The sequence below is a fragment of the Scatophagus argus genome, chromosome 12 (assembly GCF_020382885.2).
Source record: "Scatophagus argus isolate fScaArg1 chromosome 12, fScaArg1.pri, whole genome shotgun sequence".
Taxonomy (NCBI): Eukaryota; Metazoa; Chordata; class Actinopteri; family Scatophagidae; genus Scatophagus; species Scatophagus argus.
In genome coordinates, this window is record NC_058504.1 from 13212990 (window position 1) to 13237894 (window position 24905).

Genomic DNA, 24905 nt, shown 5'->3' on the forward strand with positions numbered 1-24905 from the left:
TTAGTACAACAGAATATTCTGGCCTAATTATTCTCTCCACATGGAAATAAGTTTACAGACGGTAACTTTGTTGGTTTAAGGAACCTCCTCACTGATTCAAGTCCCGCTGAAAAGGGACTGATGTGATCACGTGGAACCCTTCACACTTCCTCACACTAGTGCATGACGTAAGATTCCGATGATGTGTGATTTCATTACCTGAGCTGCAAATTAACACCGCACCACAGATTTATGGTGGTTGCGTCCCCTCCGTGCGCCGAGCGTCCTGCGTCCTCGGCGCTGATTGGTCGGTTGGGTAGGTGCTCCACAGCGCCGCACCACCCCGGGATCCTCTGGCGCAGAGAGAAAACGCAGCTTGGCCGACAGTGAGCACCTAGCCGGGCTGGGAGGGCAGATGATGTGATGTGATCCAATACGGGCGGCCGGCTGCAGCTACGGGGCGGACTGGCACTTAAAAGCGGCCGTGGAACTCGGCCCTGCTCACTACCGTGTGTGTCGTCGTGGAGGCGCAGAACCCCGGAGGCTGACCAAAGAGCGGTGAGTGGATGTAAATAGATGCTCTCGGTGGGATGCGCTCCCCTCCCAGTGCGGCCGCGGTGGTGGTGGTGGTTTTGGTGGTGATGGGGCTGGAGAGGGAGAGAGAGGATGCTGAAGATTCACTGCGTCTCACGCATCACCAGCTACGCTTCCGCAATATTGGCAACTCCACCTATGCACCTCGGTGGATATGGTGGATTTCAAGATGATCTAATGCCCTTTATGAGATATAAGCGAGGGAGTTTATTGAGGTGGCAGCAAGAAACGAGCTGCTAGAGTACTCCACCCATGACATCATCGACTTTTTCAAGTTCATTTTCTCTCCAGCTCTCGTGCTTTCATCTGTTGCGTTTAATTTCTGAAGCAAGTGGCTGCAGTTCAGAGTTGTGGAAGGAGGTCTGCCATTACAGGGAGTAAGTTGATAAAGGAGGGGTTTCCTCTGACAGGCCGAGATCTCCGTCAGTATGTGATGATGAATCTCAGAAGCACATTACTGAAGGATTTGATCTTTTTCTCTAGGGTGACCTTCTGGTGAAAACACACCAGTCTGTAGAGCAGACAGTGTAAACAGCTAGAGCAGATAAGGATCCTGTTTTGACACCTTGAGAGAGAACATTTTTTTTGTCTGTCAACAAGTTGTCCTTATTGTTCTTCCTTATTGTCCTTCCTTATTGTCATGCAAGCAGATCTGTAGGAGAGGACCTGACTCGGCTAATATCCTTATTTCCTGTCCTGCATCACTGTGAGTTTTATCGTAATGCAAGCAACAGTAGAGCACACACGAGGGAGAGCAGCAGCAACGCCACAGGAAGCAAAGAGACTGCTTTCACGAGACATCATTGTCTTATTAGTGTACAGGTTGTGTTATGTCCTGTGACCGACTGCTAAGATTTCATGCCCCTGGCGAATGACCTCTGCTGTAAGAGAGCACAACAGATTTATTGAGGACAACAGTTTAACTTGCTTTGTGTGTGTTGACTATGCCCCCACTGTCCTGCAAACTGCTGTGTCATTCTCTTCGCCTTCTCCTTCTAATAACCATCCATTTCTCCTCCCCACTTTCCCTTGCGTCCTGTCCTCGCCCCACTTTGTTTAACTAATGGAGGTTTGGCTGCTGCCTCGTCGGAAAAGAAAGAACACCTCTATCTGTGTGCAACGCTGCTCTTGTCAGCTATTGGAGATTGTCTCAGGATGTGTATAATCGCCCTGTGAGTCACGCAACATGTTTGCTGCGATTTTTCAGCTTCAGTGGCACAGGGCACAATTTGTGGCTGTCAGGTGTAAGTGTAAAGCTTCTGTCTCCACCTGTTTTTTTTATTATTATAGTTCAGTATCAATGCATTTTTGACGTCGTCTTATTTTGAAAGGTTTTTATGAGCCCCAAAATTCATTATCTGGTATTCTGATGAGACTACACGGTTCAGTGAAGGTAATTTGTACCTGTTGACAGTGTGTTTGTGTCTGAGTCACAGGCCTGCAGCGTGAGTGCAGATTCAGCACAAACAGGTTGTTGTGGTTGTCTGGCTCAGTGACTGAGGGACAACAAAACAGCCACCCAAGGAGAGGGGAGCCTATAGGGGCCCCGTATGGACAAAGTGCACCACCCAGGGATTCTGCTTCCTCCAAATTTTCTGCCTTTGTCTTTTCCCAAGATCTTATCGAGCTGTAAATCTGCTGTGTTTGTATTTTCCATGTTTCTGAGAAAAGGCGTTGATGATGACTGCAGCATTGTTTGAGATGTGTGTGTGTGTGTGTATGTTTATGATTGGGTGACAGGATGTTTATACATTATGCTTGCGTGCCTGGCCATGTTTTTGTTTTATTTTGTATTTTGTTTTTTTAAACCCGTGTTCAGCCTAATCAAATTATTCAAAAACAGAAGTGACAGTGATGCAACCCATACATGCGACGTGTCTAAAGATCATAACGATTCTCTGCTCCTGTCTTTGTTGCTATCCGTCTGTTTCTATTCAGCATCGCGGGGCTGATCCAGCCAGAGATGAAACAAACACAGCAAGCTAGTTAGCAGTGAGCTGGCTGCCACTTCTCCTCCCCACCGGCTCACTGCTCATCCCCCTCTTTGAATGTCTGTCCGGGATGAAAACACTGAGGGTCTGACTCACCCACAATATCATTCAAAGGCAGTCCAGCTTTGTGATTTTGATGCAGTGTTTTTTAACACTTCAACAGTCACACCTTATGTGTAAAAGGAGCGTGAAGCTGGAACGGTCGACACCATAGCGTATCAGTAAAAAGCCCCTGAGACTGACCTGTGCTGCAGCCTGAGACCACGTATAGCAAGATGTTTTATCAGCTTCATGTTCGGTTGTAACATCAGAGAAATTAGTGACACAGGACTGAATGTCTCAACTTGATGATGTCACCCATCTGTGGTGATGTCAGAGAAGAGACACAGAGGAGAACAATGAGAGAGTCCTTGAGCAATATACGACAAAAGACATTACATTCCAAAGAAAATAGAAAATGAGAAGCACTTTCCAACATTATCTAACACAGTTTTAGCATTTGGACACTGAACATGAAATGTGAAGTCATGTTAAAATATGGAAAGTCATAAGAACTCCCTGTGGCCCTACATTTTATTCAGTACGCGCAAATTTTGTAATCTTTATAATAATTATTATTCAGACAAAAGTGACATAAAGAATCCACTTCTCGTGACATATTTATTTGCTGTCATTTTTAAAACTGAATTTAAATGTGTTTGCTTTTCATTTACCTTCTCACCTGCATCATTTTACACGCCCTACATGTAAGATGAGGCATCTGGGCTATATTGTGTATCACATCAGGACTTCTGACAGTGTGTCTCTTCTCTCATCAGCCCTATCACACCAGAGTATTTCCTGTCCACCATGATGTCTGTACAAACTCCTCCTCTTTCACGCTCTGGCTCCTCCCCCTCCAATGTGGGTTTGACCAGTCGCAGCGGACCTTCGGCCACTCCTCCCTCCTCTCTCACTCTTCGTTCATCATACAACCAGCTGCTTGGGCGAGATGTCATCAAGGAGTCCATGGAAACCGGAAGTTCAGCCACCTTGCCAAAGAGCCGTCAGAGGTACGCAATGACCAGTGTGCGGAGCGCCATGGGAATTAGTGACAACCTGGCTCTGTCATCCAAAAACCAACCTGTAACTCGGGGGAGGGGTCTCCCCACCAAGTCCTCCTCCAGTTCTGCCCTCTACTCCTCCTCTTCCTCCTCGTCACTGTTTAATGCAACCAACCCCAAATTAGCCAAGAATGGGGCCAACATGCAGAGACGAGCAGAGAGTCAGCAGCTGGAGCTGAGCAGAGCCAATACAGAGGGCAAAATTCACAATGATTTCATCAATAACACCAGTTTTGACTGGCCAGAATTGGGAAAAGACAACTCACAGCTGCCCCCGCTCCGTAGAAGGACCAAGAGCTTCTTAGAGTACCACGAGAAGGCCTGGGATTTGGACCTCAGTTTGGGAAACAAAGAAGAGGACAGAAAGGAGAAGAAGCAGCAGCCTTCTCCAGAGAAGGAGCAGGCCAGCCCTGCCAAGGAGAGGGAGACCCAGAAAGAGGAGAAGCCCAGCAGCAAGCAGACCGGCCAGGAAGAAAAGGAGGAGGTGGAGCCAGTGGTGGAGGAAGAGGAAGAGGAAGATGAACCCACACCAACACCAAGACAGCCCCTGTTACCGGTGGTGATGGAAGCCCCTCTTTCCTCCACCTCCTCCTCATCTGCCAATAGTCCAGAATGGGTACCAGACAACCAGAAGCAAGCTCCCGCCGAGGTCAGAGAGGAGCTCTCTACCCAGGTTCAGGCTAGTCCACGCAGTCCTGCGAAGCCCCCTCGGAGCTCCCAGCCCCGGGTTATCAAGGTGGAGTTGCACCCCAATAATGAGAACCAGTTCCTGCAACAATACCCACCTTCGTCCCCCAAACAGTCCCGGGCTGCAGAAAGGAACACCCCTACCAGTAATCGGGCGCCCCCTGCCCTGCCAGATTGTGAACCAGACACTGGGCTCCCTAAAGTGGATTTAAGAATTGATATGACTCCTGACACTCCATCAGAGGATGAAGACTCCAGCTGGACCACCCTGTCCCAGGAGACACCCTCTCCTCAGACTCCACAGGAGACAGGTTTGGCATGTGTGTTTGTCTTTTCATCTAATTTCTCTTAAAAGCAAAAAAAAATAGCATGTCTCTGCCAGCCTTTAGTCATGCCTCTATTACACCCTCCTCTGCTTCCCTCTCTTTCTCTCTCCCTCTCCTTCTACCTCCTGCAGACAGTCTGACCTGGAAATTTACCAAAAGCCTCTTCTTAAGCAAGCAAGTCACTCCAGCAATGCTGCTGGAACTTTTAAGGCCCCTGTGAGCCACCTTATGGCGCAGAGTGTGATTAGGATGGATGGGAGGGTAGTATACTGCAGATAGCAGGGCGTGAAAAAGGAAGGAAAAAAAGAGGAAAACGGGAAATAAACAGAGCTTGATTTAGTAAGCATTGATTGTGTAGGATGTATGACAAAGCAGTAGTAAAAGAGTATGATGGTATGGGGTGGGGGGGGATATAAGAAGGCAGACAAGAAAAAAGAAAACCAGAAGAGAGAGAGGAAAGGAGTGATGCTGTTGCCCTGTGGGTCTTGCTACTGTTGAGGAGCCCCTGAGTTATATATGATTTCATCCACCCCCTGTACGTGTGTGTGTGTGTGTGTGTGTGTGTGTGCGCGCGTGTTCTTATGTGCTCGCACGTATGCCATTATATGTGTTCTTGCAGTGCCCACTTGTGTGCAACATGCATACATATGTGTTTGTAGTACACACTCATGTGCAGTATGTGTTTTTGTACCACTGTCACCCATAAGCAGATGTATGGAGTGAGGGGGACCTTCCTCCTGGCTGGCGAGAGATCTCAGACTCCTCAGAGGTCTATTTCTGGCACGTCCCCACTGGCACCACGCAGTACCACCGACCTGTGGCCTCCGACAACCAACGCATCTCTCCCAACGCAGAGCCAGACACTGAGCATGACCAGCGCCAGGAAACACAGGATTTCCTCAAGCCACCCAATGAGGTTTGAGGATGCTCAGACATAACACACCTTCAAATCTTGTGTACAATGTTACAAACCAAGTCCAGACATACTCTTAAGATCTTCAGGACCAACATTAACACCTAAAGGAGTCATTCTGCATAAAAAGTAGCTACTTTTACTTCTGATACTTAAAGCAGGCTGTGTTTATCCTTTGCTGCTGTATCGCTTCAAAGAGAAAAGAAAAACAGAAGGCGTGAAGAGTATACCCACTTCTCCGTGCAGCACTACACCAGTGATAATCGTAGTGTATGTTTAGGGGTTCAATGGTGGGAAAACAAACTGACAAAAATTTACTGTATATATGCTGCAAGAAATGATGAACAGCAACTATTATGGAAACGCATACAAATTATGGATGAAAAACACAGTGAATTAAGGCCCTTACATGGATGGAAGGTCAAATACCGAAATCATGATGGAAAAGTTATGCAATCCATGTCTCTAGCCTATCTGCTTTCAGTCTTCGATAACATTTTAACCGTGGAATCCTTAACTTAAACCTTAACTTCACTTACTAGTGTTTCCCAGGTCTGATGTGATTGTCAGATATGACTGAAAGCTCAGAAAAAGCCGCATTGTGGACCTTGAGTTAAGATTGTTTTACAGCTGTTTGATATTAATAAAATTAGCTTTTAAAAAATATTTTTCAGGATTAAAATGGCGACATGTGAAAAACAAATGTATGACGGTTGTTTTTGACTGTGGCGAATATAAAGTCGATGATGTGTATGTGTCTGTCTCATGCATTTCTCTCGCCTTCCTCTCTCTCTCGCACAGCGCCCCAGCAGTCTGATATCTGACAGCTCGGTGGAGCCTGTCCCGTCACCCTCTGGCTCCTCCTCCTCCTCTTCCTCCTCCTCCACCCCCTCCAATGATGTCACCTCTTCTGGACCAAACCTCAGCGTCACCACCTGTACAGCCAACGTGAGTCACATTTCATTTGGGTGTTCACTTGTTTCTCTCTCCCAATTACATTTCGTGACATTTCTGTAGAAGTTTAATTAATTGATTTTGCTTTATTTTGCCTTATCATCCAAATCAAAATTTCCTCCTCTGCCATCTGATTACTTTTAAAGACATAAAGAGTCATACTGCTGCACTAGCTGATATGTTCCGTTAATACAGTGAATGTGTCCACATCTTCCCTTCCTGGTGCAGCCTTTGTGTCTAAATCACACATCACAGTCAATTTATAAGCATTGGTTCATCAAAGTAGCACCTCGCATGTCTGACTTTAATCCGCTTTTTTTCTTCCAAATGCAGTTTTTCATTTCATTGATTCACCAGTGTCTGCCACTAATGTCTCTTCTCCTGAATATCTGTCCGCTTTAATGCAGGAGCTGAAGGATTATCCAGTCTATCCAGATCCCAGTCTGAAGGCTTTTGAAGGGGCTACCCTCCGCTATGCTTCACTTAAACTCAAGTAATACAGACATTTGGAGTAATCTTGAGTTTTGGACAGTTTTTGAGCTTGTTTTGTGCAGCAAAGTCTGAGTTAGTCATCTAATTGTTTGTGCAGTCTAACTTTGCCGTGACTGTTGTCCATGTCTGTCATTTCCCTGCAGCCCCCCTGCCCAGCTAGAGACAGTGGACCTCAACAATACCTTCTCTGATCCAGAGGCAATGGTAAGATCATGACAACATGCAACACGCTTGATACCTGTCTTCCGTTTATCAGTTCATCTAGTCGTTCTTTTCATGTGCTTTCCTACAGTTACAGTTTACTCCGTAAAGGTGAATTTGACTGATATTTGACTGATTTTGGTTTTTCTCTTATTGTTATTGTGAAATCTTTTGGCCTTAATGGTGCGTGAAACCATTAAGGTTCTATTTGTACTCAGTAACACAATATACCATCTACAACTGACTGTTTCGCAACATTTAGAACATTTGGTGAGCACACACTCCTCTGTTATTAAGTCAGTCAAACAGAGAATCATGCATTTGTTAATAAAGGGATGTCACCAGGCTTTGTTTGCAATGACGTCATGAGCCTGCTCACTGGCATCCTGTCTCTCTCTTTCTCTTCGTGTTTGTTGCAGCACCACTCAGTGGTTAGTTTGTGAACTGAGCTGTGGTGAATGTGCCAAATTGCACTGATCAGCCATGACATAATGAAAACTGACAGGTGAAGTGAATAACACTGATTACCTTGTTACAATGGCATCTGGCAGTAGGCGTGGAGTTGACTAGACATCTGAAGGTATGCTGTGGTACCTGGTACCTCTAACTCACTGTGTTCCTCAAACCATTTTCGAACCATTTTTGCAGTGTAGCAGGGCTCGTTATCCTGCTGAAAGAGGACACTGGCATCAGGGTGTACGGGTTTCATGAAGTGGTGTACAGTGTTTGAAAACAATGTTTAAGAAGGTGGTACGTGTCAAAGTAGCAGCCACATGAAAGGCAGGACTCTAGGCTGCAGATACACAGTCTAATACACAACAAACTGTGTTGCAGTGTGTTCTGACACCATCCTGTTGGAACCAGCATTAACTTTTTAAGCAATATGAGCTACAGTAGCTCCTCTATTGAATCAGACAACACGGGTCTGCATCAGTGAGTTTTGGTCTGGCCAGTGACCCTGTCACCGGTTCAGCAGTTTTTATTCCTTGGCCCTCTTTTGCTAGGTCCTGTTATTATTATTATTGCAACGTTTTTGGTGAAACATTTGCCTCAAGTGGTTTATCAGTTACTCTTTATGACAAAATGGTTGCAGATTTCTACTTGTTTAACCCCTTATTTTCCTCCCCTATGAGACTGTGTTGTATCAACATCTGCCTGTTTTGAAATCTTACTTTTGTGAACACATTTTTATCACGACCAACAAAATCATACTAAAAATCTACCAAAACAAAACCTGAGTTGAACTTAGCAATAGAATTAACGTTTAGGTGGAGTCAAATGGACATTGTGAATCCTTAGTCCAAGTTTTTCAAAACAAATATGTTGTGTTCCTCCAAGTCATTTCCAGTTCGATCTCTGGGCTGGATGGAGATGGCAGAACAGGACCTGTGTGAGGGGAGGAGCAGTGTGGCCGTCCACCACTGCATCAGACAGCTGTCCTACTGCAGGAGGGACATACGAGACTCAGCCGGCGTCTGGGGAGAGGTCAGTGTCACAGCACAAGTTCAGTTCAATGTACAGGATGTACACTAGAAGGGAGTAGTTCCCGACTTTTAGGGTTAAATAGAAAAATGCCACCTCGCCCTCAACTTATATGTGAATCCGATGGATTTTTTAAATCCTCCTGGCAGCAACCTAAAGACTTTAAGAGATTTAAAAGGAAGACAGTCAGTGGTACCTGTTTGTTCCATTGTTTTGGTGTAGTTTTTAGAGGCCCTGAGAGTTCAGACTGTCGGTTATGTCACAATAAAAAGCAAGGGTTGGAGAACAACATTGAATGCAAATATCTTTTTTTTTTCTACTTATCTCACAACTCCTTGTGGTGTCCAGACTCAGCTGTGTGCACAAGTTATTCCTGTTTGTGATGTTACAGGGTAAAGGGATGCTGCTAGTGCTTCAGGATCGCATGTTGACCCTGGTTGACCCAGATGACCGCAGCCTGCTCCACTCTCAGCCAATCAGTAGCATCCGTGTCTGGGGCGTTGGCCGAGACCACGACAGGTAGGTGGACGTCACCAACATTTTTCTCCTATTATGAAACTTTGCTGTTGTTGTTGCTGCTGTGTGTCTGCTTGGCTGTTCGAACACACACACATAAATGTGAAAATAAACAGTATATATTGTAACGCACTATAAAATGCATGTGTGGAGCAATCTGGCTGATAGAAGCTGATTCGGGAATTTGAACTCATCATCTGAGAATGAAATCAGCCTTGTTATTATTCGCTGCATATTTGCTCAAACTACATTATAATAATGCTCACTGCTCCATGTTCCGGACTGAGGACCTGTGGGGCCTTCAGTCACTTGGTGCTGTCCCATGGTCATAACCTTTTACTGCTGAGCTGACGGTGTGCTGAGGCTAGCATTGCTGCTAATGGGGGGGTTGGCAGGCTAAATTAACCCAGGCCCATTAACCCACAGAGCAACCACATCAAACACTCATACCGAGTATATACACATCTGGAAGCATAAGTGCTGATGTAATATACACACGTGGATAGATTTAATATGTATAATAGGCTTATTTGCATGTGTGCACATACACCATTTAAGCCTTAACACAAGCCACACGCACCATCCTGACACCAGTATAGAAGTTTTGTGAAAATCTTCTCTCAATACTAAATGTTACACCACTAAGAGCCGAGAGACAGACCTGGTGGATTCTCTTTGCGGATGTGTCTCACAGCGGCCGTACAAATGAGAGGAGTGGTAGAGGTTTGCAGTGCAAGAAGCTGACATGTGTAATCAGCTGTTAAGGAATTGGGTGGAAATGGAGTTTAAAATAGCATGTAAAAGGTTTGATCTCTGCACTTGCTTGCCCATACTAGCAGAGTTACCTTGGGTCTTTTTTTTTCTTATTTTCTCTTTTCCTGTCTCTGTGTCTTTCTACCTATCTCTTCTCTCTGTCTTGTTTCTCCACTCGTTGTCTTTTAAGTGCTGTCATAGTCATAGGGATGCTGTGGGACCCACCATCCCACTTATCTTTTCTCCCTCTCGTCCTTATCCCTGTTTTTTCCTTCCCTCAACAACAACACTGCCTCAGTATTAACTCTGTGTGTGTGTGTGTGTGTGTGTGTGTGTGTGTGTGTGTGTGTGTGTGTGTGTGTGTGTGTGTGTGTGTGTGTGTGTGATGGATGTAAAGAGGGAACGAGAGACACAGTATCCCGCCACAGTCTACCGTCTCAGAGGATTGAGAAACTTTTCAGTAGCTGTCTCTCTCAGCAGTAATGGATAAAGCGTGTAGTAGAAAGCAGAGGGGGCCAGCTAGCTCTCCATCTTATCCTTACTTTCTCTTTTCACTCCATCTTCCATCTCTCTCTCTCTCTCTCTCTCTCTCTCTCTCTCTCTCTCTCTCTCTCTCTCCCTCACACACACACACACACACACACACACACACACACACACACACACACACACACACACACACACACACACACACACACACACACACACACACACACACACACACACACACACAGCATTTCAGCTTCCACTCTCGTCATCCTCTCCTCCGAGCAGCACTTAAAAATCTGGAGTCTGCACTCCAGATCTGTTTGGTTGCAAGCTCTTGACTTATGCTATATATATGCTATAATTCTACCCTGGCGAGGAGTTGATTTAGAAGATATTTGATGCTCTTAGACCACAAAGAATGTATACAGCAAATTGTCTCCACGATAGATATGGTTTTTGTATGTATGCGTCTGTGCATCTGAGACAAGAACGTCTTTGCTAGAGGTTGAAATAGCTTAGTTCTGCCACTAGAGGGCACTATAACCAAAGTCTGTGCAACCAGAGAAGTTCATACAGTGCAATGAGTACACAGAGGTACTGTATGTGGACACCCATGTCCATGTACTTTTCGTCTGTTTTTTATGATTAGGGCAAACACTTTTAATCCATCAGCATGACTTATTAATTTAGAGAATAAAGTGCTTTCAAAGTTTGGGGAGGGCCTTTATGTGTTAAAGCATGGATCCAGGTTTCTAAAGTAATGGTTTTTGACCACAGTACATAGACAGAAAATGCATAACTTGAATAGCTAACATTCTGCATATTTTAGGATAGATACAGGACACTGTACTTTAAAGACATCTGTGTACCTTGAACGTTTATTTTTCTTTGTCTTTTCTGTGTGTGTGTGTATGCATTTAACCCACATGGTGGAGAGGCTTTGCAGCATGTTAGTAAGTAAGCATTATTACTGGTAAAATCTGTCTGCTTCCTGATGTGTTGGTGGCTTTCTTTCTAGGCACAGGGCTCATTGTATGTCAGGTGATGGAATGTGAAAGGCTCACTGTTATTTTTACTGCTATTCTTTCATTTATAGTTAAGTCATGACTATATTTTGCTGATTTAATTGTAGTGTACTGGTTGGTGGTGTTGTCGTGGTTGGCCTGTGTTCTCAGTTTCTCCTAATCATATTTTCTTCTTTTTTATTTGAAAGAAAAAAAAAACAAAAAGAATAAACAGCAAATAAATAACAAATCTGGTCTGGAAGGAGCCATGACCTTGACTCCACCTAACACCACCATGTTCATAAACATGTAGAAAAACGTTGTGGAGGCTTTTATAGCGACACATTAATGGCCTTCATACTGTATAGGTTATATCTTGCTTCAGAAACACACAAGCAACGTGCTGGAGCTGAGAGACAGTGATGGGCAGAAAGAAGAAAGACACCTTTCTGAATTATGTAAAGAAGATGGGGAAAGTGGGAAATAAAGGCCACCCATCATTTGAGCAAGTAAGCTAAAGGAAGAGGAGAAGTGAGAGGAGCTTCAGGAGCAGATGAATGCTCCTGAATGTGTGGAGGGCTTCCTTTGCTCTCTCCAGCCACCTCTCTTACCATCCCTTCTCTGTTCTTCTATGTATCTATCTGGGGAACATCCCTGGTCATGTCCTGGATGTTCTGTCTGTCTGTCTCTCTCTCTCTGACTCCCCCCTCCTTCTCTCTCTTTTTCTCTCCATCAACTTGATTTAATATGAATGAGTCCCCCTGTCTCTTAAGTGGGGCGGGACGAGGAGAGTTGGGGGGAGTTAGCTCCATGATGAAGTCATGAAGCTAAATCTGGAGCACTCAGCAAGTCCGCCTATGAGCACATCTGTGTGTGTGCATATACATGGTTGCATGTGTTTGCGTGTAGTGTCTGCACGTGGGGTTGAATTGATGAAGTCATAGGTCTGTATCTGGAGCACTGTTTGTATGTATGTGATGGTGAATGAGTGGGTGTGTCTGCCTTTCTCCCCACTTCTCCATTCCCTCTTTCTGTCTGTATTGCTCTTGCGCTATTTCTACTCTTTGTCTCCAGTGCTCTTTCTGCCTCCCTCTTGTGCCATTGGCTGCACAGCTTTGCCTCTTCTTCTTACCGCCCGTCTCTCTTTGTCCTGTTGTTGCACTTTAGAGGGGTGTAAGCCTTCCTTTTTTTTTTCAGCTTCAGTGAGACAAGAGAGGGAGAGACAAAGATAGCAGCAACCAATGAAGAGGAGGAGATACTCACACAGGGAGAGTGTTTTGGGGGAAAGAGTGGCGGCGCTTTTCAGAAAGATTGGGGTTTAAACAGAGCGATGGAAAGCCAGTGAGGGAGGAAGAGGCAGCGCATGCTTCGTTGCTTGCACTGAGCAGGACACGGCAGGACTTTGCAGGAGACTCTTCGGACCGGCTGAGCAAAGCGAAAAAAATAGGAGCATAGAGGAAGACAGAGAGGGAGTAAAAAGGTGTAGCACAGGGAGGAGGAGAGAGGGAGACACAGGGGGGTGGGGTAGTAAAGTGGGAGAGGAGAAGGGGAAAGGAGCCCCAGAGGATTGAAACAAGAAGGAGAAAAAAAAAGAGAGGAGCCAGACGGGAAGAGATTCACCCTCAGGTACCGCGGCAAAGGGACTGTAGCAATGTCACCGTGGTGGAGGAGCTAACGAGGCAGAGAAGTAGTCGTCCATAACGGGGCGAGCATGTCTGCCTGTGTGAGTACCCCTATTTTTTTATTCATTCACTGCTTTGGTTCTCCTCATCCTTTTCTCTTCTCACGGCCATCCATTACTGCCTCTCTGTTTCTCAACATTAGCTCCTCTCCTCTGTTGACTCCTACCTGCTCTGTCTGTGTGGAGGAAACAGCTCCCAGACCTACTTTCATTCATTAGTTTTCTCTTAATTTTTTTTCGCTCATTTACTTTTCAGCCTCCTGCTGTGTGTTTGACTTCAAGCTGTGTACTTTGTGTGTCTCTCCCTCTTTCTCCCTCTCCTTCTTCCCCTCTTTCACCCCCCCCCCCCCCAAATCTCTTGCTGTCAGGTGTAGGGATGTAGGCTGGCAGCAGGTTTGCAGCCGGAGTCATGCAGGCGTGAGCAAGACGTTAAGGGAGAGAGATAGGAAAGAAAAAGAGTGATAGTAAAAAAGAGAGCTGAAGTAAGCAAGGGGGGTTGCGAAAGACAGGATTAAAGAGTGTGGATGTGCTGCAGGGATTTTTAAAAGTGTGTGCCATGGCTGTTTGGAGCTGTTTGATATTGCTATTGGAGTGTGTGTGTGTGTGTGTGTGTGTGTGTGTTCTGCAGAGGCAAAATCATTGCTATTTTTGACATATGCATCTTGTGCTGCAACCTGAATTCGTTTAAATGAGGATACGTACCTAGGTGAAAACATACATGTGTGCTCATGAAAAATACCTTCAGTGTGTGCATGTGCACTTCCCTGTATGAGAAGGAGGAGGAGAGGAGGAGGAGCGAAACACTGATCGAGGAACAAAAAGCCAGAATGAGATGATTTACAGCGTCAGGAGGGCAGTTGCTGCTTGTTTACTTGCCCTTGGTGTGTGACACTTTATTAGGATTGAAAGCCAAGGACTGTGCGCCACTGTGATGTACGCCTTCAGTAGTGTCTTTGTATAGCCCTAATGTCTCTGTGTGTTTCCTGCTATTAAACTGAACTATAGGTGCACACATTGATTCCATGTTTCATTCATATTCATTAGTGGGCAGCAGTGGGGCTCTGCTTACTTATTCCTCCCAGCTCTCACTTACTTCCCCTCAATGCTGACCTTCTGAGGACAGCTGTGGCATGAAGAGAAGAGAGACACGCAAGCCTTCACTATCATTAATATTTTAGTGCTGAACACGCGAATGATCGCCTGCGTTTATGTCAGTTGAAGTGTTTGTATGTGCATGTTTGGGTTGTGGCACTCCTCCACTTCATCCAGCCACAGCGTCCCAGTACAAGCTTATTTGCTGAAGTCAATGCTCCTGTAGCTTTAATTAACATGCAAGACCCCTCTGATGGCCCACAGGGACAGGGCCTCCAACACCTAGACCCACTCGATAGAAGTCAGAGTGATTGATGGTCTTTCCTCCCCACTCCTGCTCCGATTTGAGCCCCATACCAACCTCTCTCTTTCCCTGCAAGTCATCGCTCCTCCACGTCAGCGTCTTCCATCTTCTCATAATCCATCACTCCCACTTCTCCACACACATGTCCAGCATATGTCCACCAATTCTCCCAGAAGCCCTCATTCTCAAAAGAGTCATTATGGCTGGAGCTGAGTCCCTACTCCCCAGCCCAGAATCATACATCACACACACGCGCACACACAGATAGAGAGAGAGAGAGAGAGACAACCTTAAAAGACACAAAGATTTCTTCTTCCTCACTTGCATTTACTCATTCCCTCTCTCCTTTACATTAACATTGTTAGGCACACCTGCTGTAATCCCCGTCTTCCTGACAGATTACTCCTCCTGTTCCTCCTATGGATCCCTCCCTTGCACTCCGCCAGCCAATAAATCTCCTTTCAATAAAACTCTCTCCCGAGCTGTGGCGGGCGGTGATGTGAGGAGATGCTGATGTTCGCTGATCATACAGGCCTGAACACAGCAGGACGCTGCTGCAGTCAGTGTCTGCCCATCAATCTATTTATATTACAGACGCTTCAGTGGCCACAGACCGTTTAGCCTAAGTATATTGAAAAACCGGTTGTGTTTTCAGCTGTTGATGAGCCTAGCAGGATAAACGTATTTGTGACAAATGAATCTCCTCTTAGTTATTTCAGAATCAATATAACACTTTATTCAAATCATTTATTTTGACGGGGTGCATTTAAAGGTATACATTTATCACTTTACATGATTATGATTCAAAATATTTCTGCAGCTCAAGATTGGTCTGCTTTTGATTTGCAAATTGATGCAGGCACAGAGATTGACTAGGAAATGAATTTGAGACTCCCTCAAGGAAACAACACTTAACCCTGACTGGCTAAAATCCAACAACTTTATTTCAAGTGAGATGAACCTGATGACCTGAAAACATTTGAGCCACTGATCAGCAAAGGAATCCAATCAAGTCTAGTTACATGTTTGTCTATTGAACAGAGTAAGTTTGAACCTTGTTTTCCCAACTAAAAAACATTTCATTTAACAACTCGAAGGTTTTGTATCATTTCCTCAAACTGTATGTGGCCATTCAAGTGTTGGTTTGCCCCAATGTAAAGTAAACACAAAAGAAAGCACATTAGTAATTTCCTTTTGTGGTATCAAGTATTACTGATAAGTCTTGGATTTGTTTGCGCAGGATGCGAGACAACCATCCATTTGTGATTTTTTGCCTCCTTAATTCAACAGCACAACACAGCAACAGAAACAGCATTTCTGTTATTTTGTTTATTTTCTGTCAATCCGCTAGTCAATTAGTGGACTCATCACTTCAGTTCTAGTTAGTAAAATGTACTTTACTTTTGGGATTTGGCTGAAGCAACCCATTTAAAAGTTGAGCGTATCCACTTCAGATAGATTGAGAGAGAGGTTGTGATGTGTAATGATTTATGGCACATGCAGCTAATTAGGTTACATGCATACTGTATGATCCAAACTGCAGTGTGTGTAGAGCTCATAGCATAACTCGACACTAACTTGACACCAAATCCCTATGCTCTCCCACACACCCCCTTTATCTCTGTCTCTCTCTCTCTCTCATACACACGCATGCAAACACGTTCACGCACACACATTAGTAAGATACATGAGTGGGGGCGTTTTGCTGAAGTGACATCTCACTGAAGCTTTGTCTCAGTCGAAAAACCATACACACACATGCACATACAGACACACACACACTCACAATCCATAGCGGAGTGATGTATAAATGATCAAGAGCAAAGAGAACAGCAGGACATCATCTTTCTCCCTCTCTCGCCCACCCAGAATCCTTCTTTCTTCCCCTCATCCCTCATTCCTCTCACACGTACTCTCTGTCTTCCCATCTCGCCCACCCACCCACCTATCTCTTCTCTTAAATATGTAATGAAATATGACGACTGTTGACACATGGGTGCTGTGTGTGCCTCTTCAGCTTGTTGCCCCTCCCTTTCTCATTTGCCTCACTGCCACACCAAATGCTTGGAATTGGGTCACAAAGCCGCGTGAACATAAACTGGCGTTATGCGTATTTCTCCTTTTTTAGTACATCACCGTTTTCACCATCAGCTTCATCGGTTTCAGTCAAAGTGAGACGTTGCTGCTGCTGTAAACACAACTGTTTGCTCAAATCACACGGGCGTGTGTGTTCTGTGTGTGCTGCTTAATACACCGTTGACAACAGTTTCATTTTTATTGCGACTTGATTTTGTCCTAGTTCTTCGCTGCCTTGGGCAATATTGGTGATTATGTGTGTGTGAGTTTCTGACTGTCTGCCTGTGAGTGTGTATGTGTACCTAGAGAGGCAGGGAGTGTGTGTGTTGTATGGTAGCAGCGATGCAGAGGGCCTCCTCCTCCTTCTCTTTTGCTGTGCCCTCCAGTCCTGGGTGCTCATTTTGTTGCTCATCTTGGTGCTGTAAACAAGTTTATGGTGTACAGAGGTAATTACGCGCAGGCGTTCTACATTAGTCCTAATGGCTGAGGGCTATGACTAATTCACCAGGTCGCATAGGGGTTTACCTTGCTCCGTTGTCACACAGTCTTTAAGTGCTGCTGTGCCTCTGTGGATGGTTTTACTGGTACTACTTTTGGTGAGATCCAAATTAACTCCAAATTCCTGCTCTGTGGACACTTTTTTTTGTCAGTGTGCCACCTCACTATTTAAGGAATAGTTCAAGATTTTTGGAAAACTTGAATACTAGTCTTATATCTGTGTCAGGAAGCAATTACCTTTGTTTAGCATGAAGACTGAAAGCAGCCAGGTTCTGTCCAAAGTTGAAAACCACTACTACAAAAACCTGAAGTTAGTGTCCTGTTAGCTGGATAAACTGTGTAAACAGAAATGTGAAATGTGAATGTGTTTTTGTTCGTGTGCATGTCAACGGATGTGGATTTCTCTCACTGTCAAACATCATCATATCACATGTATTTTATTTGTTATTATGGCAATCCAGTCAACATGTGAGCAGGAAAGTTTGGTTGGGTCCCATTCTCTTTGTTGTAGGAGTAGCGGTAAAGAGATCGGTGGATAGTTGTGTTTTCATTGGTTATTATGCTTTCGTAAATACCATTATAATACACATTCTGAAAGTTGGCCCTTGATCCCAACAAAGTCAGAACATTTACACATAAAGATGGATGACATGTTGCCCCCGCCCCTGACACTGTGCAAAACAAAGTCAAAATATGAGCGCCGCCATATTGGGCTAGTGATGTCATTTGGAGCCAGAAGCGCAATAGTGATCAGGCATTGGAGACGCAGTTTTGAATTCCTGCCCACACACACCTGTGTATGTACTCAATCACAAGCAGTACTCAGCTGTCAATCATTTTATAGAAATAAACTAAATAATTAAAATGACAGAAATCATCTTTCCCCCAGAATTTATTTGATGTGCACTTTAGTTTGGCTGATGCCCCACCTGAAGACATACAAAGGCATACATATAGAGAGGGTTTTAAGGCAAACAAGATGATTTGGCTCCCCTTTTGAGGAGCTCTCATGTCAGCCATATTTAATCCAAAGTCCATAAGACAGAGAGATAAGTGAGTTGGTTTGATTTCATTTGAAAACTATTTGGCCTTGCACTTGAAGTATTAATAACTGAGCACAAGGGATCCTTCAAAAATATTTTTTAAGGTGTCAGATCTTTTGACTTCTCAGATATCAATAACAGTATGGGCCTCAGACACTCAGTACTGGTCAGGCTCTGACTAAAATATTGAATATCTGAGCATACTACAGACGAAGCTGTAAATACCAGATAGTGGACACTTTATAGAGCATTCAGCAGTGCAGTATCGTAAATCTAATCCAATATCTGTCAGCAGGTTGGTGCAGTACTATTAATGGCTCTGTAAAGTGTGTACTTTGCATCTCTTCTTTGTGGTTTTGTCTTTGAGGTTTACTGGGTCTTTTATTACAATATTTTACATTCCATTACACTAAACAACAGTTAACTTTAGTCACAAGCAACATTTCTTGTTTTCTTCAAACACAATTACCAGCACTTTGGGGCCAGATTTTTAAATACACCGCAGTGTATTGCAATGTTTATTGAGTTTGTACAAATGAAACTGTAGAAATTTCCAGCACAACACATGTAAGTTATGAAGGTCCATCAACAAAATTTGAAATAAATGAAATGCAATTGTGAGATGCAACAGAAAAATGTTCCTTACTAAGGGAGCTTAAGGGTGTTTTTTTATTTTTTGATTTATTTCTTCTAATTTTCGTGAAAGTTATTATGGCTGTCATAGTTATGTGTTTATTTTTGCCTTTATATTTGATTGTATTATTCAGCTTAAAGAAACTGCCGAGTGCTTTGCTTTACTGGTGAAGATTTCATCAGACTTTTCAGTATGTTTTTAAAATGGAGCCTCATTCAATTGTTGCAAAAAAGTCCTCCTTTTAAATAACAATAACTTTGGGGCAACAGTTGCTAAATATAAATATACCTGCAAGGTTTTTCTGTTATTCTCTTTATAGCGTGATAAAAGGGCTTTCCTCAAAATCACCATCCAGCTGTTGTTGCTTTCACATGTGACAGTTCAGTGTTGCATCTCACTGTGAAACTGGATCACAGCCGTATCCACTCTGGACCGAAGCCAAGATCACAACCCTGTTAGCAATCCTAGTTATCAGTTCATTTGCAATCAATAAGTATAACCCGTTTCTCTCCGCCACACACGCCTGGCCCTTACTGCCTCTGTCCTTGTCCACTGTTTGCTGACCGGAGAGTCACAAGGACTTCCACATCCTCAGATATTTCTAATCAGCATTTAGCTGTGCAGTTAGCGTATGTAAGCGCATTAGCATCGGGAGCCACCACTACCCAGACACTCTGTAAAGCTGTTTGATAATTGAAGTGTGTGTGAAGTGAGTGCTGCTCCACAGTGCTCTGTGTTTTTGTGTGTGTGTTCGTGACAGATGGTTTGGAGAGGACACGAGTCTCTGCTGAGTGATACTGGAAGCTACAGAGCAGAGGAAAGCACAGCAGAACAGGCTGGGGACCAGTTACATTTGTGTTGTTTTCGCTGCCTTTTAAAAAGCTTTTTTTATGGCAACGGTTGTGGACACTTTAGCGTTATTGCACCTGAGGATGCATAGTCATTATTTATTTTCTGTGAAGGTTTTTGAAATGACATGAATTTAAATTAGCATTGAATTTAAGACAGCATTATCAGTGAAAATAGGTTTTCATCTAAATTACTGAGCCTGACTTTTACAAATAAGCAAAAGGGGGAAAACACAACACTTTAAAAAGTAGTTTGTTTGGGTTTTTTGCTGATGTAGTTCCATTCATGGGACCTATTTAGTTGTATTTTATGGACAATTAGTCAAAAGCAAACAATGTGACATCATACAAAGCTTAATATGAAGATCTGTATCTGTTTATTTCACAAAAAGTATGTCTTTATGTTGAAGTAGATTCCTCCTTTTCTGTGTTAAATTGTTTTCTACCTTTTTAAGGCAGTCACTAACTCCTTAGCTCATAATCACATTATAGTTCACTATAGCAACAGGCTGAATCACATCTTAAGAACCATAACTCAAGCACACATATGGACAGAAGCACTGGGACGCACCTCATAATTATTGAACTCAGGTGTGGCATGGGGCTGTTTTTCATGGTTTGGGCCCCCTTCTTCCAGTGAAGGGAAATCTTTATGATATTTTGGACAATGCTGTGCTTCCAACTTTGTGGCAACAGTTTGGTGAAGGGCCTTTTCTGTTCCAGCATGACTGTGCCCCAGTGCACAAAGCAAAGCCCAAGTCGCACAGAGTCCTGACCTCAACCCCGTCCAACACCTTTGGGATGAACTGGAACAGAGATTGTGAGCTAAGCCTTTTTGTACAACATCAGTGCCTGACCTCACAAATGCTCTCCTGCATGAATGGGCAAAGATTCCCACAGAAACACTCCAAAAGTCCCTGTTGGTAAAATGATCATGTGGTCCAATACTTTTATTTACAGTGTAAGTGAGGACAAATTAGGTTTGGGTTGCAGTTTTCTCGCATTTGCATTAACAATCAGTGGTCTTATTTCAGTGCCGATTTCACACTCAGCTTCGGCATCAGTGGTCTACAGTGTTTTGTAATAGACATTTTCTTTTCACATTTCTTTTTTTTTTTTTTTTACATTTGTCATCAGCGTTTGGCACATCATATGAGATTCCTACTCCCTATTCAGATTTTTTTTCTTAATTTAATGAGTAGAGAATCATTGTAGGTTTAGGTGATCTAAACTGAGACCGTGTTTAAGTATGCAAGGGTGGGATTTTCCTTCAGTTCTACATAATGTTACTACTACACACTGTGCTGATTGTACCGCTGATGTCAGAGCTGCAGACACTGACAGTTCTGTGTGACTTTCTTACACCCGGTTCACCATACATCTGCAGCCGTGACCTCATTTAATCTCTGGGTTGTACACATCTTCTCCAGCCAAGCCTGCCTCACAGCCATCAGGATCAAAGAGAGATTGGTAGTAGTGAGACAGTCATCCTTTATTCAGCTCTGAAAATATGTGGTGCACAGAGAAAGAGAGAGAGAGAAGGAGGAAAAAAACACGAGTGGTGGGAGTCTTGCTCTAACTCATCTCTCTGCTTTGCTGCTTTCATACCTTTCATCTCGTACCTCTTTTTTCCTCTCCACTGCTGTCTCCACCATCCAGCCCCCAATTAGTATCACACCTCTTTCCCTTTCCTGTCTACTACACTCCCATCTTTTCGTTTTGGGTTTTTTTTTGTTGTTGGTTCATTTGTTTGTTTGTTTGTTTTTGGCCTCCTGCCTTCATCACTCCCCTCTCTGACATTTTATCTATTTATACGTTCTCCTCACTCTCTTTCCAAAAGCTCCCCCTGCAGGTCTGTGTGTCATTCATCTTCAGCTGTAGGTTGATTCACTGCCTGTCTGTTTCTATCTGCCCCCCCAATCTACTAAAGTCGAAAACAGCTGCTTTTTTTTTTTCCCCTCACCTTTTGTCTTCGCACAAACCCTGTTCACGCGTATCAGCGTCTCCGTTCTTACATTGTTTTTGTGAACATCTCCATCTAAACTAACATGCAAAATCAATTGGAAAATAATATTCGTTCTTTTTACTAATTCAGTTGGCACACTATAACAGAAAAAAGTGTATTGCAGCCAACAGGTGTTGGCAGGACACTGAGGTCATGTACTTGGCAACATTTCAATCCGGAGAGACTAAATAAAAAGAGAAAGAGATCATTAAATATGATAATTTATTGACAACAGAGAATTGATCTTCGGCGCTTAGACCCCAGCAGGAAGTAGAACACCACAGGAAAACTTGTGATGAACGAAGTGCTTCCAGATGAAGGAGGCTTCCCACCAGAGCCCAGACACTGGTGGTGATGATGATGGTGAGGAGTGAGGGTGACTCATGAGAAGGGTCTTGTAGCCAGCAGATTTGATAGAAGACAGGCATCTGTGGAAACGGTAGTGAAGGCGGTGGGAGTGGGTTGCCAAAATGTCAGGAGTCTGAAATGACAGCAGGGAGAGAGAACTCTTTTAAATTTGACAGCTAGTAAGTGATTGGCAAAAGAAGTAACGTGACAGATTGTGATTGGAAGATACGGAAAGTGAGATAGAGGAGATTAAGCATCGCGGGAAAAGTGAGAGACATGAAGGACATGCGCAAAAGGAAGTAGTGTCCCTGACTGAACTTTTGCTAAGCTCCATTTCTGGAAATTTCTCTGCTGAGCTGAGCCAGAAGGCAAAGTTTTCAAATTACCAGTTGATCTATGTTTCAACCCTCACCTATGGTCCTGAGTTCAGGGTAGAAGAATGAGCTTGTGAAAGAAGCAGTCAAAATGAGTTTCCTCAATGGCTTGGACATCCAAAGGGAGCGCAGCCGCTGTTCCTTTGCAAGGAAAGGTGCCAACTGAGGTAGTTTGGGCATCTGATTAGGATGCCTCCTGGCACCTAAGCCTAAAAGCCTGGCATTGTCAGACTAATTTGTAAATGCAAATTGATCTGGAAACTCTCAGTTCACGTTCAGTGGAATTGTCATATTTTTTAGTTAAATGCATGCCATCCTTAAGGTGTGCAAATCGAAGGAATGGACATCTTAAATGAAACATCAGAGACAGATAGAGCAATCAGAAAGATGGCTTTGAAACTTTATACTGCCTGACTCAGCTGAAGTCACTGATGTGCATAATATCTCGGTTCATTTATGGCATGCTCAGTTTTTCAGGAGTGAAAAATACTGGCTTAGTTTTGACACAAGGTCAAAACAGAGAGATAAAGATAATTTTTTTTTTTTTTGGTTGGTTAGCCTCAGTCATGTGCTTTCAAAGTCAAATGAGGTCAGTGTGATCGTGATAATGCTGAAGGCTTTGGTGGAGGCCTGTTCTGGGTTCCAGTCAAGTCTGCAAATTTGTTGGTGAGAGAGACGAATGGGATGTATTGTTGATGTAAGCTGAGAGCAGCTTCTCGGTCTTTTCGAATTTTGTTACCAAAAATCCAATTCTACCAAAGTGACTGTCAGTGAAAAAGCATAGTCTGAATTTGAATTGGAGTAGCAGTAAGTAGAATGGGAAATAAATGGACTCAGACCAAAAAGAAAATATGAATGAAATTCAGATGAAAAGATGCATACAGCATGTGCAGGCACAGTTGCATGTGACAAGTGAGAGCTTTTAGGCAGTTTGAACATGTGTTGATTTTACCTCCATATGGCTGAGTGTGTTCTGTGTGTGTGCGTGCGACCACAGGCTGTTTGGAGAGCAGGTTGAAGCAGCAGCTCTGATGTTCTGACTGAAGACTTCTGTTTGAAATAAACTGCCAGCTGCTCTCTCTCTCTCACACACACACACACACACACACACACACACACACACAGCTTCTAACTAAGTGGATCATCAAAGAATCAAAGTCAGTTAATGTTTGAATTAGAGCTTTCTTTATTCATCCTGAGCCTCCTTCATAGTGTTCCTGATCATACAGTGTCATAGACTGTAGAGGAGATGTGATGAGTTTCACTGTTGATGTGAATCTTTCTGAGCTCATTCTTTTTATTTCCTTTTTTGGGTTCTCTGTTGTGGGAACAAACGAGAGTGAGTTGAGGAGTAAGAGATGGAGAGAGAGCTGTGGAAAAAGAAAGGAAGATTACACAAGCGATAAGATGGAGCGGAGAGATTGAGAGGAGGAAAAGGTAGAAAAAAAATGGGAGTGTGGGAAAGGAAAGCTGCAGAAAAACAAGGTGTGTGCATGTTGGCACATTTGACACAAAAAAGTGTGCCTTGTTGTGATGTTATCGTTACGCTAAGCCACCGCAGTGAAAAGTACACAGAACTGAGCTATAGTGCACACATGCAGCACAAACACACACCTCTCGGGAAGACAGTGATCGAGGTGAAACAGTCAGAGAGGTGAGCGAGCATTATGTCTTCTGTTTCTGATGTTGTGTATGTTAACAGTGTTTTGTTCTTTTTTTTTTGTCCTTGCTTCTTCTCCTCCACATTCCACTCCTTTATTTCTTTTCCCTTTTCATCTTTTGCCGGAATACAATTTTCTCATCCTTTCACTTTCACCTGTCTCATTTCCCATTTCACTCTCTTTCTTTAACTCATTTGTCCTCCCTCTTTTTATTCTATCCATCCATTCCCTTCTATTCTTTACTACCACCCTCTTTTCATCCCCTCTCACTTCCTTCTGCTTCCGGGGGACCCAGAGAAAGGTAATTGCTCTTTGTGGTGTGCTCAAATGTGATGTGCTTCTCCACTGTTTCCAGTAATTATTGTGTCAAGACTCCTCCCGCCCAGACCTCTTGTTCAACCACATGTCTCTCTTCAGGCATCAGATCAGTGGCTTTGCCTCAGCTAGAGTCTCTGCTGGTCTTTACAGGAGTGCAGCAGAGGCCGCTGAAGTTCTAAATCACTGGTGTTAAATCATCAGTGAGCCAGACTGACCACAGGCTATTATATATAAAGAGTTGCATGCTGTTTTATAGCGTTTTGATCCCCCAGAGAGGGTACAGAAGTCATAAAAGAGTCATTCGTAGTGTGTGAGGCAAGGCCACTCATGCTGCTTTTGTGACACACCTCTCAAATGTCCCTGAACAAAGTGTTAGTGGACGCATACACATACACGCACGTCCCATTGCACTTTCCTTTCTGGCTACAGGCTGTGGGACCATTATCGACCCAGAGTGTGTGAGCACACAATTAAACAGAGGAGACGGGCCGGATAATGGACTCATAAACACAAAGAGCCTGGTGTGATAAATGCTGGCT

General features: G+C 43.8%; 1 protein-coding gene across 10 annotated transcripts in view; it reads left to right on the forward strand.

Annotated features, from left to right (window-relative positions):
- Positions 1 to 81: 81 nt before the first annotated feature.
- LOC124067765 (amyloid beta precursor protein binding family B member 2) overlaps positions 82 to 24905 on the forward strand; it is a 35100-nt gene continuing 10276 nt past the window's right edge. For 3 of the 10 annotated variants that reach the window (XR_006844817.1, XM_046405347.1, XM_046405348.1), the window contains exons 1-9: positions 82 to 537; positions 3383 to 4674; positions 5388 to 5596; positions 6395 to 6541; positions 6955 to 7040; positions 7183 to 7243; positions 8579 to 8725; positions 9114 to 9241; positions 24344 to 24349. Coding sequence is in view for 9 of the 10 variants with exons in the window: in XM_046405347.1 (XP_046261303.1) it covers positions 3414 to 4674; positions 5388 to 5596; positions 6395 to 6541; positions 6955 to 7040; positions 7183 to 7243; positions 8579 to 8725; positions 9114 to 9241; positions 24344 to 24349 (2045 nt within the window). In the remaining variant the exon portion in view is untranslated. The other 7 variants (XM_046405349.1, XM_046405351.1, XM_046405352.1 and 4 more) reach the window with 7 other exon arrangements.